The 15,002-nt window shown below is 50.4% G+C and overlaps 1 protein-coding gene and 1 pseudogene across 4 annotated transcripts in view; both read left to right on the plus strand.

Moving 5' to 3' along the window:
- The window catches only part of GRIK4 (glutamate ionotropic receptor kainate type subunit 4), a 174,241-nt gene that overhangs the window by 143,850 nt on the left and 15,389 nt on the right, over window positions 1–15,002 (plus strand). For all 4 annotated transcript variants that reach the window (XR_011735631.1, XM_065855672.2, XM_071798661.1 and 1 more), the window contains 3 exons: window positions 2,619–2,726; window positions 3,914–4,117; window positions 12,511–12,624. Coding sequence is in view for 3 of the 4 variants with exons in the window: in XM_065855672.2 (XP_065711744.1) it covers window positions 2,619–2,726; window positions 3,914–4,117; window positions 12,511–12,624 (426 nt within the window). In the remaining variant the exon portion in view is untranslated. The remainder of the gene's footprint in view (window positions 1–2,618; window positions 2,727–3,913; window positions 4,118–12,510; window positions 12,625–15,002) is intronic.
- On the plus strand, window positions 5,711–5,829 carry LOC136111575 (5S ribosomal RNA; annotated as a pseudogene).

Consider the following 15,002-nt stretch of genomic DNA (forward strand, 5'->3'; position numbering starts at 1 on the left):
GATGAACATGTTTTCTGTTTTTCGGAGGCTCTTTTATATGTAGATAGAGATGATTAAAATCACCTTGACATCCATCTTGCAGGAGAGGGAGAGATGTGAGGATGCCAGACATCTTCGGACATGTTACACTTTAAAAACAGTCTGAGGAGTCAGTTGGTGGCTTTGTCATAGTGCAAGGGGGACAGTGGTGAGCCGGAATGAGCCAGGATGGGGTGGAAGAACCCTGGAACACAGGAATTTTTGGCTTTGGTGCTGTGTTAAAGCAAGGTCAAACCCACTGTGCTGTCAGAGCAGCCAGTCAATTAGTCTCAGTATGCCAGCAGGGGAGGGACAAATTTGAGAACAGTGAGGGCTGTTAAAATTAAAGTTAATCTGTCACTAATCTCTGGTTGTGAAACGTGGGAGAAGAAAAAATTAGGCAATGTTTATGACTGATGGCTCGCTCGGAGAGGCAATCGCCGCCGAGGGTTTGTTGTTCGGCAATCACAGCAAGGCTCAAGCACCTTTGTGCGGAGAGCGGAGATAAATCCATCCCATCACGCCCATGCAGACCCTGTACAGGCCACTTAAAGCTGCGCTTCAAGGACTCCTTGTCCACGAAGTACATGGTAAACCTCCCAGTTTTGGACTGTTGTTCCCGGAGATGAGTCCTGCACTACGTGATGCTACAAGCTTGATGGTAGTTAAGCCACTACAAGCTGTCAAGAGAACAGGTTGCCCAAGATCTGCTCTGAGCATTGTCACTGTGCTCCATCTCCCCATCTGTCAGGTGAGGCTAATGAACCCCAACCCCTTCTCCCGTCGGCGAGGAGCCTCTGAGCATTGACTTTGCAGCACATTCAGAGGTCCTTGCCATGGAAGGGACTTTTAGGAGGGTGAGAAGGGTCTGGGCTGGCAGTTCGGATGAATAATCTCCGAATGACTCCTTGGCTTTCCCTGCCTGCTTTCCTTCTGCAGAGCCATCAAGTGTGAGCTGTCCCGTTCACACTTCCCGCTGCTCCTCGTGATGAGGAGGCCGAATTTGGGACGCCTCGCAGGTGGGCACTTTTGTAATGACTTCTCAGTCGCTTGGGCTGGATTTACACCAACAGCAACCAACAGAGAAGGGAAGACCTGGCCCTTTCTTCAACGTCCAGAGCGATTCAGTCTGCTGACGGCAGCAGAGCTGGAGTTTCAGGTCACATTTGGCTCGGATGCACAAGCTGGGAAGTGACTCTGAAGTCCTGGAGCCATCAGTCATGCCAGAGGCAAAGCGCTGCCGAGAAAAGCTACTGAGTGCACGAAGTCAATCCTGGGGCGGTGTAAATCAGCGTGCCTCCCATTCATTTCCCCGGCGGTGCACCCGCCTGGCCTGGAGCTCCACATCGCCTTCCACCCACCTCTTTGAACATAATAAGATTACTCTTTGACGGAAGAGAAATCAATTTGTTCCTACCACCCTGACAACCGTGGCACAGCGAAAGGATAACCTGCCTTAGACCGGCAGCGCCTGAGACGGCTCCTGTCAGCAGGAGGGAGCTGGAAATGGCTTTGCTCTGGCACCGTGGCTATGGAGGAGCCCTGAAGACACCGCTGCGTGTTAGGGTCACCCACTACCTTTTAGGGTCACAGCAGCTCGCTTCAGTGGTGTCAGAGGACTCAGGAATCCAGCATGCAGAGGGCTGGGACCTGATACGGCAGAAGAGAAGCTTTGCAGGAGAAAAAGGAGAGAGAAGGTGTCTTGGAGGGAGGTGGCCTCCCTCAGCCACCGGTCTATCCATGAGAAAACACACAGGCTCTTTTAGGGAGCATAAGAGAGCGAGAGCCTAATTTGCATGCTCCGAACAAGCTGCTGGAGGTGCTGATCTCTCTGCCCAGAGCTCTGAGAGAGGGAGATTAGGCTCTTGAAGTTAAAATTAGGTTTTGTTGAATATTCCTCCCCCCGGCTGAAGGCAGCGACTGGTCGTGTTGCATCGCAGCTGAGTCACGGTGTCCTCCCAAGCGCTGGGGCACTGCTACCCCCCACCGGCACTGGGAATTAGGTTTGCTGCAGCCACAGCGATGCTCGGATGGGTGAATTAGGCCATCCATGGAGCTGTTGGCTGCAATAAGCCTGAATCAAAGGGTTTGGAGATGCTTAATCATAGTAGTTGGCATCCATTACAGATAGAGGAGATGAGTCACGCAGCACTGCTGAGAACGTGGCTTTGTTTCACCACCTGCTGCCAAGGTGGAGCTGGAAGGCGTCTGCCCCTTGTCAACACTGCTGCTCCGGGCTTGCAGTGGAAGCTGCGATGCTCTGATGCTCCCTGTGAAGTGGCGTTTCCTCCGAGGAGCTCCCAGTGCCTGTACCTTTGACTAATGGCAGTGACACTCACAGTAAGAGGTTTTGCTCACTTTTGGGCAGCCTTTGAACAAAGTTTTCAGCATTGTGACGCAGGTAGGGGTGTGCTGGGGCCGGGTGCCGGCGGGTTAATCTCTCTGCCATCCCGTTGCGGGGTGCGTTGTAAAGGTAATGGAGCATTCCTAAAGACCTCTTCCAGGGCCAGCTCGATGGTTGTTGCTCACCAGAGCCATATGGCGGGCGTGTGCAGTAATATGCCCTGTAAAATCCCTTATTGTGCTGTTTATCTCTCCAGATCGGCCACTGGCACGTTTCTGAAGGACTCAGCATGGACAACAGGATCTTCTCCTCCAACATATCAGACAGTCTGTTCAACACCACGCTCATTGTCACCACCATCCTGGTAAGTGAGGGGGTCACCTACAGTTCCCGTTAGCTCTTTGCCAGCCCGGCGCTTAGGGGTGTCAATCAGCTAGAATATTATTCCCTCTTCCTACCCCCCTTGGCCCCCAGCACGCAGCATTGCACACTGATTTCATAAAGAACAGCCGATCAAATCTCTAATTACAGCACTGAGGACAATTCATGACAGTGTAATTAAACTCAAGTTGATGTTTCATATGGAAATGATATTTGATGAGTTCAGAAGCAGCTGGGGAGAGGGCTGGGATGGGGATAAGTTGCCATTTTACATTCATCTCTGAACGATGTTCTTGTTTTATGTACAGCTGGTAAGTTGGAAGGGACAATTGTCCCTTCTACCCATAAAATTACTGAAATTGGCCAAGATGGGTAGAACTTGTATGAACCAAGACTTCACATCAACAGGCATCCCGTCCGTATTCAACAAATTCTCCTTCCGGGTGCTGCCCATCCCGTGATTATCTAAGATACCTTCTATCTCTTTCCTGCAAGTAACTTTAAACATCAGAAGCCAGCTTGGCTTTCTTTCTTACACTGATAAAGAACACTGCTCGGTTTCCCAGCCGTCTGCCATTAATTAGTCCGACTAATTGGTAGCACATGCTGACCGAGTAGATGGTTAATTTTCCTTAGTACAAAAGGTGACAAAGAAATAAAGTCTTACATTGGACGATAACTTTTCTGGTTTGTTTCCTTCAATTCTTTTTTGGTTTTGTCCACTGGAACTTCTCACATAAACCTGCATGTGTGCAGGAAATGGAAATCGTGTGCATGAAATTGTAGTTGTTGCCAGCATCCCATAAAGCGGCTCCTATCCAGGGCAGCAGGATCAATTATTTTTCTCGGAGGTTATGTATGCGGTGCTGTTAATTTTACAAATGAATTACAAGAAGAAAGAAGGGAGCATGTCTGATGGATTGTTATTGATGAAAGAATTTATTTTGCCCAGTAATGTGAGGAGGCAAGGATGCAGTTGTATTGGTTTGTGTTCTCCTGTGTGAAATGACTTTAATGTCTCCCTGGTCGAGGGGGATATATCTGGAGGGGAGGTTGGTTTGGCTGCCCCTTAAAGGGGTTTTGGCCACCCGGTGCTGCCCCGTGCTCGACGCCGCGCTGCCGGGACGCCTCGGCTAAGATGGGAATGACAGCTGCCCAGTTTCACCGCAGGAAAACCCTTACTTAATGCTGAAGTGGAACCATCAGGAGCTGGAAGGCAACGACCGCTACGAGGGCTTCTGCGTGGACATGCTGAAGGAGCTGGCCGAGATCCTGCGTTTCAACTATAAGATCCACCTCGTTGGTGATGGTGTGTACGGAGTCCCCGAGGCGAATGGCACATGGACAGGGATGGTCGGGGAGCTGATTGCTCGGGTAAGTGAATTAGCTGCTCTTTTTAACTCTGCTCTGGCGGGACTTGGCAATGAAAAGCCCTGATGCTTTATTAAGTGCTCCAGGATGATAGGGATGGATGGAGGTTTTAGTCCATCTGTGAGGCTTTGACCAGAGGATCTCTGTTTAATGCGTGCTCCCCATGGCAAATGTATTTGTTGTGTTGATGTGACAGGGAGGCTTTGACTCTGAGGTCCCTACGTAAGAGCTTGCTACAAAATGAATTATTTTTTGTTCCCAGCGGAAAAACTAATGAAAACTCGAAACAGGAACACACGCAGGTTGGTAGAAGCCGAAGAAGACTTAAAAAAACCCCCACACTGCTTGGGAGGGAATAAAATAAGAATCACATTTCTACCCAGCAAAGTTTTGGCAGATCCAGCTGAGCTCCTTGACTTTGAGTATTGTTTGTGGAGACAACTGTATGTGTTGTTTGCTTGAAGCGCGTGGAGTGAGATCTTCTCGTGGTATCGTTGCACGGCAGCTAGGCTGAAAGCTGCATGCTTTTCTGGGTTTGACAGCACCTCTGCATACCTGTGTGCGCACCCAGCCGCTGCCCCCTCCCTGCTATTCGTTTTCCTCCTTCCCCAGGGATCCTAAACCTTAACTACAGTTCAGGAAATGCTCTGAGATCCCTAGTAAAATAGGCTTAGCCAAAGCTAACATTAAGACTGATGTTGTTTAAACCAATACTTCCTTGCTCGCTGATTTCTACTCTGCCATGTTATTACCTGTGAGAACCCAGTGACAGTTTCTCAGCTGGTGGGAAATCCGCGGTGAGGTGTATTTATGATAATCCACAGCACGGTGAGCGAGGAGCCCCTGAGCCACCCCGTCATTATCCTCACAACAGTGGCACATCCCTCCTGCAAAGCGGAGGAACGAGGGCCCGAATCCGGCCCCTGTGGCTCCAGGGCTCCTCCCGAGACTTCTCCTCCCGGCTGTGGGAGATGAGCAACATCTCTGAAAGATCCCAGAGTGTGAGGGGTTGGAAGGGCCCTGGAAAGCTCATCCAGTGCAATCCCCCCATGGAGCAGGAACACCCAGCTGAGGTTCCACAGGAAGGGGTCCAGGCGGGTTTGAATGTCTGCAGAGAAGGAGACTCCACAACCTCCCTGGGCAGCCTGGGCCAGGCTCTGCCACCCTCACCCCCAACAAGTTGCTTCTCCTCTTGCAGTGGAACCTCCTGTGTTCCAGTTTGCACCCATTGCCCCTTGTCCTGTCACTGGGTGTCACCCAGCAGAGCCTGGCTCCATCCTCCTGACACTGCCCCTTTACGTTGGACAGTTGGGTGGAGAAAAATTTAATGAAACAGAACAAGGGCAAGTGTAGAGTCTTGAATCTGGGCAGGAACAACTCCAGGTTCCAGTGTAAGTTGGGGAATGACCTGTGAGAGAGCACCATAGGGAAAAGGGACCTGGGGATCCTGGGGACAGCAGGATGACCATGAGTCAGCACTGTTTAGTTCAGATACTATCAGGATATACTTGGGGAACATATATATATATATACACATGTATACATATATATATATGTGTGTGTGTGTGTGTGTATATATATATGTGTAAAATATATATATACAGCCATACCACCCTGAGAACACCTGATCTTGTCTGATCTGGGAAGCTAAGCAGGGTCGGGCCTGGTCAGTACTTGGATGGGAGACCAGCTGGGAATAGCGGGTGCTGTGGGCTGAGCCAGCACTGGGCCCTTGTGGCCAGGAAGCCAATGGGACCTCGGGTGGGTTAGAAGGGGGTGGTCAGTAGGGCAGAGAGGTTCTCCTGCCCCTCTGCTCTGCCCTGGGGAGACCACACCTGGAATATTGTGTCCAGTTGTGGCCCCTCAGCTCCAGAAGGACAGGGAACTGCTGCAGAGAGTCCAGCGCAGCCACCAAGGTGCTGAAGGGAGTGGAGCATCTCCCGTGTGAGGAAAGGCTGAGGGAGCTGGGGCTCTGGAGTTGGAGAAGAGGAGACTAAGGGCTGACTCATTCATGGGGATCAATATATAAAGGGTGTCTTCTAAAGAGCCTTCTGCACAGTTTGCAAATGCTCTGGGCTATTAGCATAGTTTCTATACATACCTTTGTGTGTATGTGCATACACACAAACAATTGCAGTTCTGCAAGGTTTCTTTTGGGAGGCAAGAAGGAAGGTGCAGAGAGCAGCGTGTGATCTACGCAAACAAAGGAACAGCCGTCGAGTGTTTGGCCTACTAACCTTGGCAGTGCCTCTCTGTTAAATGGGAGCATCTGGAGGGATGTTTTTCTGTAGTGATAAGTGTTTTAACTTCAGCTTCACATGGAAACTATTTGTTTCTTTTGCAGCTTGAGCCTTATTTAGGAGGATTTTGACTTGTGCTTCAGCAGGGCAGAGCTGGCAAAGCCTGTGTGAAGCTGAATCAAAAATTGAAGAGAAAAAGCTTTCTCTGCTTTGCTCTTTCTAGGCACTTTAGAGTTTTTTTAATGGTTTCAGCAAGGCTTTGATCAGTCCCAGGGCCTTCGGATCAGGTCAGCTGGGGCAGATCTGCCCGTGTTGTGTTTATTCAGGGCTGCTGGGGACGTTGCTTTCTGAGGTCATTTCAGAGCCCAAGGGGGTTTGTCCTCGGTTCCAGCCCCTTGTTTTGTACCCAAAACAGAAGCTCAGCATCTATCTCTTCATGCAATGCTGTATTATTGTAGGAAACAGATTCATTCGTGACCCCGATCCGCTGTCAGACAGTGAGGTTTGACCCACATGCACTTGGTGTGCAGGACCAGAGGGTCGGGAAATTATCCAGCTCCATGCGATACCTTGCCAGTGGTTTTTTTGTCTTTGTTATCCCCCTGTGGCACCAAATCTCCTCAGAGCAACTATAGGCTGTATGGGAAAAGTGTTTCATTTTATTGCTTCTAAATTAACCAGCTATTGATTTATTCCTAAGTGCTGAAAATTCCATTACAGCTAATTGTGCGCTGTGATATGATTGAGAAGGATGCTATATAAACAGAAATTTGTTGTTGACCCAAATTCACCAGACCTGCTCAAAAAACTAAATGAAATGCTAAAGAAGAGGGGGACTGGGATGGTTCGGGGGGGTTAGCGGACGAGCTGTAGAGACTCTTGTGCCCAGGTCAGCACACTCGGCATCAGATCGGGAAACCTGCGCCTTGTGATCAGCCGATGGAGATCCGGCTGGCGAGAAATCACTTGCAAGGGCTCAAGCCCGTTCCCTAGTGAAAGATGCCACAAATTCGGAAAACGCTGAGCTAATTGGTCCCTCTGTGCATGCAGAGCAGGGAGACAAACACCCTGCGCCTCCCCTGAGCGAGCAGGGGGGTGAAGCCGCTCTCCGGTCCCTGTCAGCCTATTTGGCTCCAGCACAGACAGTCGCCATCCCTAGCAGTCCGCCTGACACCGTACACGCGTGCTCTCTGTAACAAGCAAACAAGCAGGAACAGCAAATCTTCCCATCTCCTCATTTTTGGTGTTTCAGCCTTAAGGAGCAATAGGGCTGGAAGAATTACGTCTCGCTCCTTCCTGCTGCAGTACAGTCTCCGGGTCAGAGTCCCTGATGGTTGCCTGCTCTTCCCTTTCTCATTCTCTCCAGCACATCCTGGAGCTGAAATGAATTCTGTAGTCTGACACAAGCCAACGGATGTATTTTTAAGGCAACGTGACAGCTTTCTCCTTGTTCTGTTTCACTTGCTATGTCAGTAGCATCGGCTCCCTTGCTCCTCCCCAAGGACATGGGCTCATGTCTAAGAGATGCCTCAGCAACAGTTCCTGAACGTCCCCGTCTCAGGAACGCCCCCGAGAGCAGAGCTGAGCTCAGGAGAGGTGCTGTGGTTCGGTTTTGTTAGGAAGCTTTGCTGGCAGGAACCAGATGCTGCAGTTTTGCTGCCAGACCTCTGAGAAAGCTCCCTGTGATGCCGCAGGGATCAGCACCCTGTCTGTCGGGTACCAGCAGGAGGTGACGGTCCCTTCTGCACAGGACCTGGTCTGCTCACCTGCGACAGGGTGCAGGGGATGGGACGAATGAAGCAGCCCCACGGGGAGTGTGTTGAGTGTGTTTTGTGCAGCTTGCGTCATCTGCCCAGGCTTCTTTCAGGTCTGTTATCACGTGTGGTGATGGTAACACAGCAGATCTGTGAGTGTTTCCAGGGCAAGTGTACCTGGTGCTGCAACAGCAGGCACAGAGTGAGGAGCAGGTCGTCGGGGACAGCAGGCTCCTTTCTGCACAGGAGCATTTGCGGAGTGAGATTCTGCGCAATAACGCTGGATCTTGGTTATGTGTGCCAGTGGTTTGAATCTGGTTGGGACCAGTGGTGGTCAAAGCTCTTTTTAAAGTGAAGGAGATATAGTTGTTCATCTCGTGGCCGTGGGAGCAGCAAGAACAAGAACTGAAAGGACGCTGAAGCTTTGGGGCGATGGTTCTCCCATCTTTCTTGCTGGTAACCAAGTGGTGCTTTACAATCCCCCTCCCTTCAACTGCTCCGAAGACGGGGAATAGCAGGAAGGGGGAAGGAGGGAGAAGATACTTGAAAACTGGCAGCGTCCTGCTCTCCACTGGGCGGTGGGTGCTCGGTGAGAAAAGCTGTGCGTGGGTGAAGGAAAGGAGGGGGAGTCTGTTTGCACGCTATCGCACCGACAAGTGTGGCAAGGGGGGGTGAGGGGGAGTGGGGAAGCGAGGGAGCGTGGGCTGGCGAGCAAACGCAGCGAGGGGATGGGCAGCGGGGTTTGCACCACGCTGCTGGTTCTGCCAAAGTCGCACACAAAACCCCGGCTGTGCTGCAAGCCGGTTGGGTTCTGTGACAGCTTAGGGTCCCAATTCTTGGGGCTTTACCTGAATTGGCTTTTGCCACGGGCACAGGGAACACCTGGCACAGACCTTTTCCTCCCACCCCTGGAGACAGTCCATGGGTGAAGGCAGGCTTGGGGGTGACGTCTGCACTGATGCTGGTCATCCCATCCCTCACTGTGGCTTAAATAGAGGGCTGCAGCCTCCAGGGCTTTCAGGCTGTCACTTTTCATATGGCAGAATTTGTACAGATCCTTAAAAATACCACAAAACCAAACAGCAGCTTCGAGTGACCCTCCTTATAAATGCAAGAATATGCATCCGAGCTCACAACCTGGCTGCCGCTGGCTCCTGGGGGAGGAGCTGCACAACCCGAAATAGCTCCTGTCAGCTCAGCTGGGCAGCCGGAGCAGAAGCAATGTGTACATTGATCCGGCGGCCGAGCCGTACCCGTCGTGCCGTGGGACAGATCTGCAGATGCAGAGAGATTGCTCTGTCATTGCTGCTGCCCGGGCGAGCAGGTTGCAGCCAAACCGCCGTGCAGTGGCTGCTGCTTGTTTTACAGAGTTGCGCAGAATAGCAGAGGTCGGAGGGGACCTCTGGAGATCACCCTTGCTTAAAGCAGGGTCACCTCCAGCCAGGTGTTAAGTACAAGGTTTCCAGGGGAACAAGCATCTGCATCATGTCTTGTGCTCCCAGAGCTGCCCTTCGAACTGGTTTTCCCTGTTTGACATGGAAACAGCCCCAAACCCACACACCCCTTGGACTTTCTCATTGTGTTTTGTTTCCATAACTTGACAAGGGTTGTTTTAGGTCAGAGAGGTTCTCCTGCCCCTCTACTCTGCCCTGGGGAGACCACACCTGGAATATTGTGTCCAGTTGTGGCCCCTCAGCTCCAGAAGGACAGGGAACTGCTGCAGAGAGTCCAGCGCAGCCACCAAGATGCTGGAGGGAGTGGAGCATCTCCCGTGTGAGGAAAGGCTGAGGGAGCTGGGGCTCTGGAGCTGGAGAAGAGGAGACTGAGGGGGGACTCATTCCTGGGGATCAATATGGAACGGGGCAGTGTCAGGAGGATGGAGCCAGGCTCTGCTGGGTGACAACCAGTGACAGGACAAGGGGCAATGGGTGCAAACTGGAACACAGGAGGTTCCGCTGCAAGAGGAGAAGCAACTTGTTGGGGGTGAGGGTGTCAGAGCCTGGCCCAGGCTGCCCAGGGAGGTTGTGGAGTCTCCTTCTCTGCAGACATTCAAACCCGCCTGGACCCCTTCCTGTGGAACCTCAGCTGGGTGTTCCTGCTCCATGGGGGATTGACCTGGATGAGCTTTCCAGGGCCCTTCAACCCCTGACATTCCGTGGGATGCTCTGCCCGGGCTGGGCTGACGTCAGACCCCATTCATCACCATTAGCGCCCAGATGAGCCTTGTCAGCATCCGCAGCGAGGAGGCGGCTGCCTCCTCCGGACTGGCAGTCCCTGCAATTTACTTCTTAAGGCTGCTTAATTGTTGTTCCTCTTCAGGAGCCCGGCTCAGCCCCCGTGTTTAACACCCTTTCCAGTGGCAGCGCGAGCCTGTCTGCTCACGCAGGCAGATCCACGGTTAATGCCCGGTATGGTGGTGGCAGCTCGTGCTTTTATCTCAGACACCAGCCCACCTGGGTTTCCTCTCACCTAGCAAGAGTTTGGCCTTGTTTAAGCAGCATTTTATTAAAGAAGCGCCTGTCTCTACTCCCAAAGTGCTCTGGGTCTTTTCCTAAGCCTATTTCATGCTGATATTTATAGCTGCAACTGTGCTGGAAGGATGAAAATGACACAGTGTTCGCCCCTCTTCCCCCCATCCTTTATCTCCTGTTGCCCCTTTCCCCAGGGCCCAGCTGCGGACAGAGTGCAGAAGCACAAAGCACAATCCAGCCTATAAAATGCCAACTCCCACCCGTTCTGAGGAGGGGAGGGCTGGCGAGCACTCAGGTTTCCAGAGCTCCCCTGTAACTAAGATACACTGACCCCCGTGCAGCACTCCGAGTTTTGTGAACATCAGGAGGCAAAGTCGAAAGCATGAAATGGATGATATTCAGGCAGAGGATACATTGCGTGCTGTTCCCAGAGCAAAGTTTAGTGCTGTCAGAAATTGATGGAATGGCAGGACCCTCTGGAGGTGAGAGAAGGGACCTGGAAACAAAACTTATGTGGCTCTGCTGCACTGAGTTTCTGCTCTGTAGGCAAAGGGAGGAGGATGGATTTGCATTATATTTTGCGTAGGGAAAAGCCGCTTTCACGATGTTGCTACCTACGGATTTGGAAGGGTCCCAAAGGATAACAGGGGGAATAACTGGAGTGCAGTTTTCCCTGACTTAGCTGGGTAGACCTGGGGACCGCGCCGCTCCTTTCAGCAGCACCTTTATATTGGCCCCCGGGTGCGAATGGAAATGTCCTTAGAGCTTTTGCACAAAGCACCTTTGATGTGGCCTGTTTACCATCTATTTAGTCTACGACTTTGCTGGTAGAATGATGTTCAGTTTGGAGACCTGGGAGGAGAAATCTGCTGTCAGAATAAGCTGCATCTTCACAACGCCCTTGCTGGGAGAGCTGTGCCCTGGACAGTAGCACCTGAAACGCTTTCAAGTCTAGACAAGAGGGGTTTAGCAAGCTTCGGGCTTTCCTCGCGGATAAAATTCCTCACACGCCATGTTCCACAGATGAACTGATCCCATCTTAGTAATCTGCTGGTGTTTACATAGGGCTCAATTGCTCACACACCACGTTGTGATTATTGGTGCCTTTTAAAAAACCCTGTGGGTAAATGTCTGGCAAGGCAGCAATTCTCCCTCGCTCATAATTCATTCCAGCCTGAACCTCCTAGGAATCTGTAATAGCTGCTTGGAAACAATTGCAAAAACCTGGCAGTGGGCTCATACAACAGAACAGCCCTGAGCGGACTGTGAAACACCACCCGAACCGGCGGGTTTGCGGTCACTTTGCCTTTGTGCGCTACATTTACAACTGGCGCATGGACCCGGGGAGATAAGCGCCGTATTCTGCTGGGTCTTTGGGCCTGGCGGTGCCTTGGCTTCTGCCTTATGAAACTTAGGGACGAGAAGTGCAAGTAGCTTTTCTTTTCCTCCTCTTCCCTTTTTCCACTTGCATAATCATCACCCTGCAAAGCAGGCAAACAAATGTATAAGAGAATGGAGGAGGTTTCATTTTTACAGAAAGCAATTACAGACATTAAAAGAGCTATAGTCATAAAAAATAATATTTAAAATTCAAATCCCTTATCTGTATTACAATGGTATTAACACTGGAAGAAATTATTGTTATTTTTCCCCCCTAATCTCATTTGCTTCGCAAGTCAATTTGGAAATTTTGATGCCGGTCCTCTGAATTTCTGGGGGGGACCGATCTGCGATTCTGGAAGTCTGGGGTTGGCGGGCTTGTAAACTCCATGTAATGGGTTGTGCGAGTGATGCTGCTGCTCTGTTACACTTCCCTTCCTAGGCAGGTAGGGGAGAGGGGCGCGGGGAGAGGGGCGCAGTCCGAGCCAGTGGCCATCACCCCATCCCTTTCCTGGCTCCCAGGACTGATTTCTGCTCTCTTTTCTCTCCAGAAAGCCGATCTGGCCGTGGCGGGGCTGACGATTACGGCGGAGCGAGAGAAGGTGATTGATTTCTCTAAGCCGTTCATGACTTTGGGAATTAGCATTCTCTACCGAGTTCATATGGTAAGAGACTTATTTTATGACCGTTTACGTCCCTCCATTATTTCCCTGCAAACGTGCCTCGTTGCAGAACAAAAATGAATGACTCATAAAAATATTTTGGTTTCTTATTCAACCGCGAATGTGCTTGACCTTTCTTTCCTTCTTTTCGCCGTCTTTCTGCCTTGTGTCACTGTCCCTTTGCACGTAGGCTGAGGAGACAGAGGGAGGCAGAGCCGGACGCTCCGTTTCGCTGCTCTCATTTCCCTTTTCTCACTTGTTCACCCTAAAATTCAGCAGCCCAAAGAGGGCTCCTCGCTCTTTGGTGCTCCCTGCTTTGTGTAGACAATACTTGTATTAAGTTCTCGTCAATTCTCTTGCATATTTTAATAATAATTTTGCAAGACTGGGTGTTCTACATAAAGATCAGCACATGTAATAGGGTAAAAAGCCCCTGTTTATATCCCCCCAAAATCCCAGCCACAATTTCCCTCCCCTGTTCCCCAGTGGTTGGTGCTTCAGGGTTTACAGACCACCCAACCCTGCCTCAGTTTACCTATTTTATTCATTTAATTCAAACAATACCCTTCCCCTTATCAATCAATTTTAAATATGGGTTCCTTCCCCTGGATTAACTTGTAAACACGGGTATCGGTTGCATTCCAGGATTAGTTTGAAGAGACTTTGTTTTAAATTAAGGATTTATAGTCCGATGTATCTCAGTCCTTCCCCCCACGCTCTCCAGGATCAGGCAGCAGCTCCTTAGTTTTGTAAAAACAACAATTCCTTCATTAAACACCCCTTACACTTTGCAGCAGGGTGTCGTATTATTCCCAATCCGTTTGGAAATGTGCTCTGCAGGGCGCTCGGTGTGATGCACATTTCAGTCCTGGTTTCCCGTCAGCTCAACAGCAGCGACCAAAAGGATAAACCAGTGCAGGGCACCTCTGCTCTGTTCGGAAGGCTCTAAGGATGCAGCGTTTGGTACGAACACAAACGAACGTGCGCGTACGCCGTGGCTCCTGCCAAGAACAAATAAGTAATTACAATCTAGTTAAGGTTCTGTTTCCTCTGGTAAGTGAGGAATTTAGCACCAATGAGTTAATGAAGCAATTAGTAAGACTCCTCAAGCTCCGCAAATCCAACATAACTGTCCCTGTCCTGTTACGCTTGCTTTTTCACCTGCCCATGGATGTGTGAGGTGTTGCTGCAAGCGTCACTTGGCTGGGATTATCATGGAGTTTCTTGCTTCCTGGCATGCATTTTGAAAGCGTAGGGATTGCGTACGATGCGTGTTCTGCCTCTGATTTACGCGATAATGTTCAGCAAGGACCTTAACGAGGCGTCACGCTCCGAACAGAGCGAGGCCGATGTTGCTCCCTCCTGAGGAAACACGGGAATATTAGCGCAGGGTTTACATGTGAAAGTCCAAGGTGTTTGCTGCTGACTGTGCGCGCCCGATATAAACGTGTCTGACACATCCACTTAGAGTGTACGTTCTTCAGGGCAGGGACCATCTGCCGCTTGTGCTGGTACCACAGTAATGCAACAGAGCAGTGTTCCAGCCTGCCCTTCCCAAACTGAGCAGGATTGATAATTAGACTTTAGAAGTGTTTGGCAAACAGCCCCATGAAGGACCCAGGTAGGACACGGAGCTGCCCAGTGACCCAGGCTGGGTGGCAAGGGGATGCAGAGCATCTGTGGCAACCGTTTAAATCAACTGACCAGTTCTTGTTCCAAAGGGAATAACGTTTTAGCAGAGAAAGCTTTTTCTGTATGTGCTGCATATGTGATTGTGTGCATCCCTTTGCTTGAGAATGGATAAAGGGGGAAGATAATGTGTGGATGATGGTCTGTGTGCAGTCAAAAACACCCGCTCTGGGTTCTGACTCCATTACTTCTGAGATAACAAAGTAGAAGAAGGAATAAATATGAAGTGTAGTGTCCCATGCTGTCATACAGAACAATTTCTGTCTCTTTAGTTATCTTAGACCCCAGCTCATCAAAAAAAACCCCTAGAATACACAGGGCTCTGTGTGGAAACATACTGAAATCAATAGTACCACACTACGGAAATGTATCTGATTTAAGTGTGATAAAAGGGTTGTAATGGTGGGAGGAGCCAATTTATTTACCTGGGAGACACACGCACAAACTCGAAGAAACCCCAAAGTTTTGGACATTTGAAGATGCTTTGAAACCTCTAAGTCACAAAATAGTGCTATTTCCAGTCAGGTAAGCTTATCTGTTCCTTTTGCCACTGTCTTCAGATATGGAGTTCTAGTTAGATGGAGTTCTAGTTGGAAGGAGTTCTAGTTATATAGAGTTCTAGTTCTCCAGAACTTGGCCCCTCTTTGTCCAGACCTCTCCTGCTCAGCTCGAGGAGGGTGTCTGAGATTCGA

The sequence above is a fragment of the Patagioenas fasciata genome, chromosome 24 (genome assembly GCF_037038585.1).
Source record: "Patagioenas fasciata isolate bPatFas1 chromosome 24, bPatFas1.hap1, whole genome shotgun sequence".
Classification (NCBI taxonomy): Eukaryota; Metazoa; Chordata; class Aves; order Columbiformes; family Columbidae; genus Patagioenas; species Patagioenas fasciata.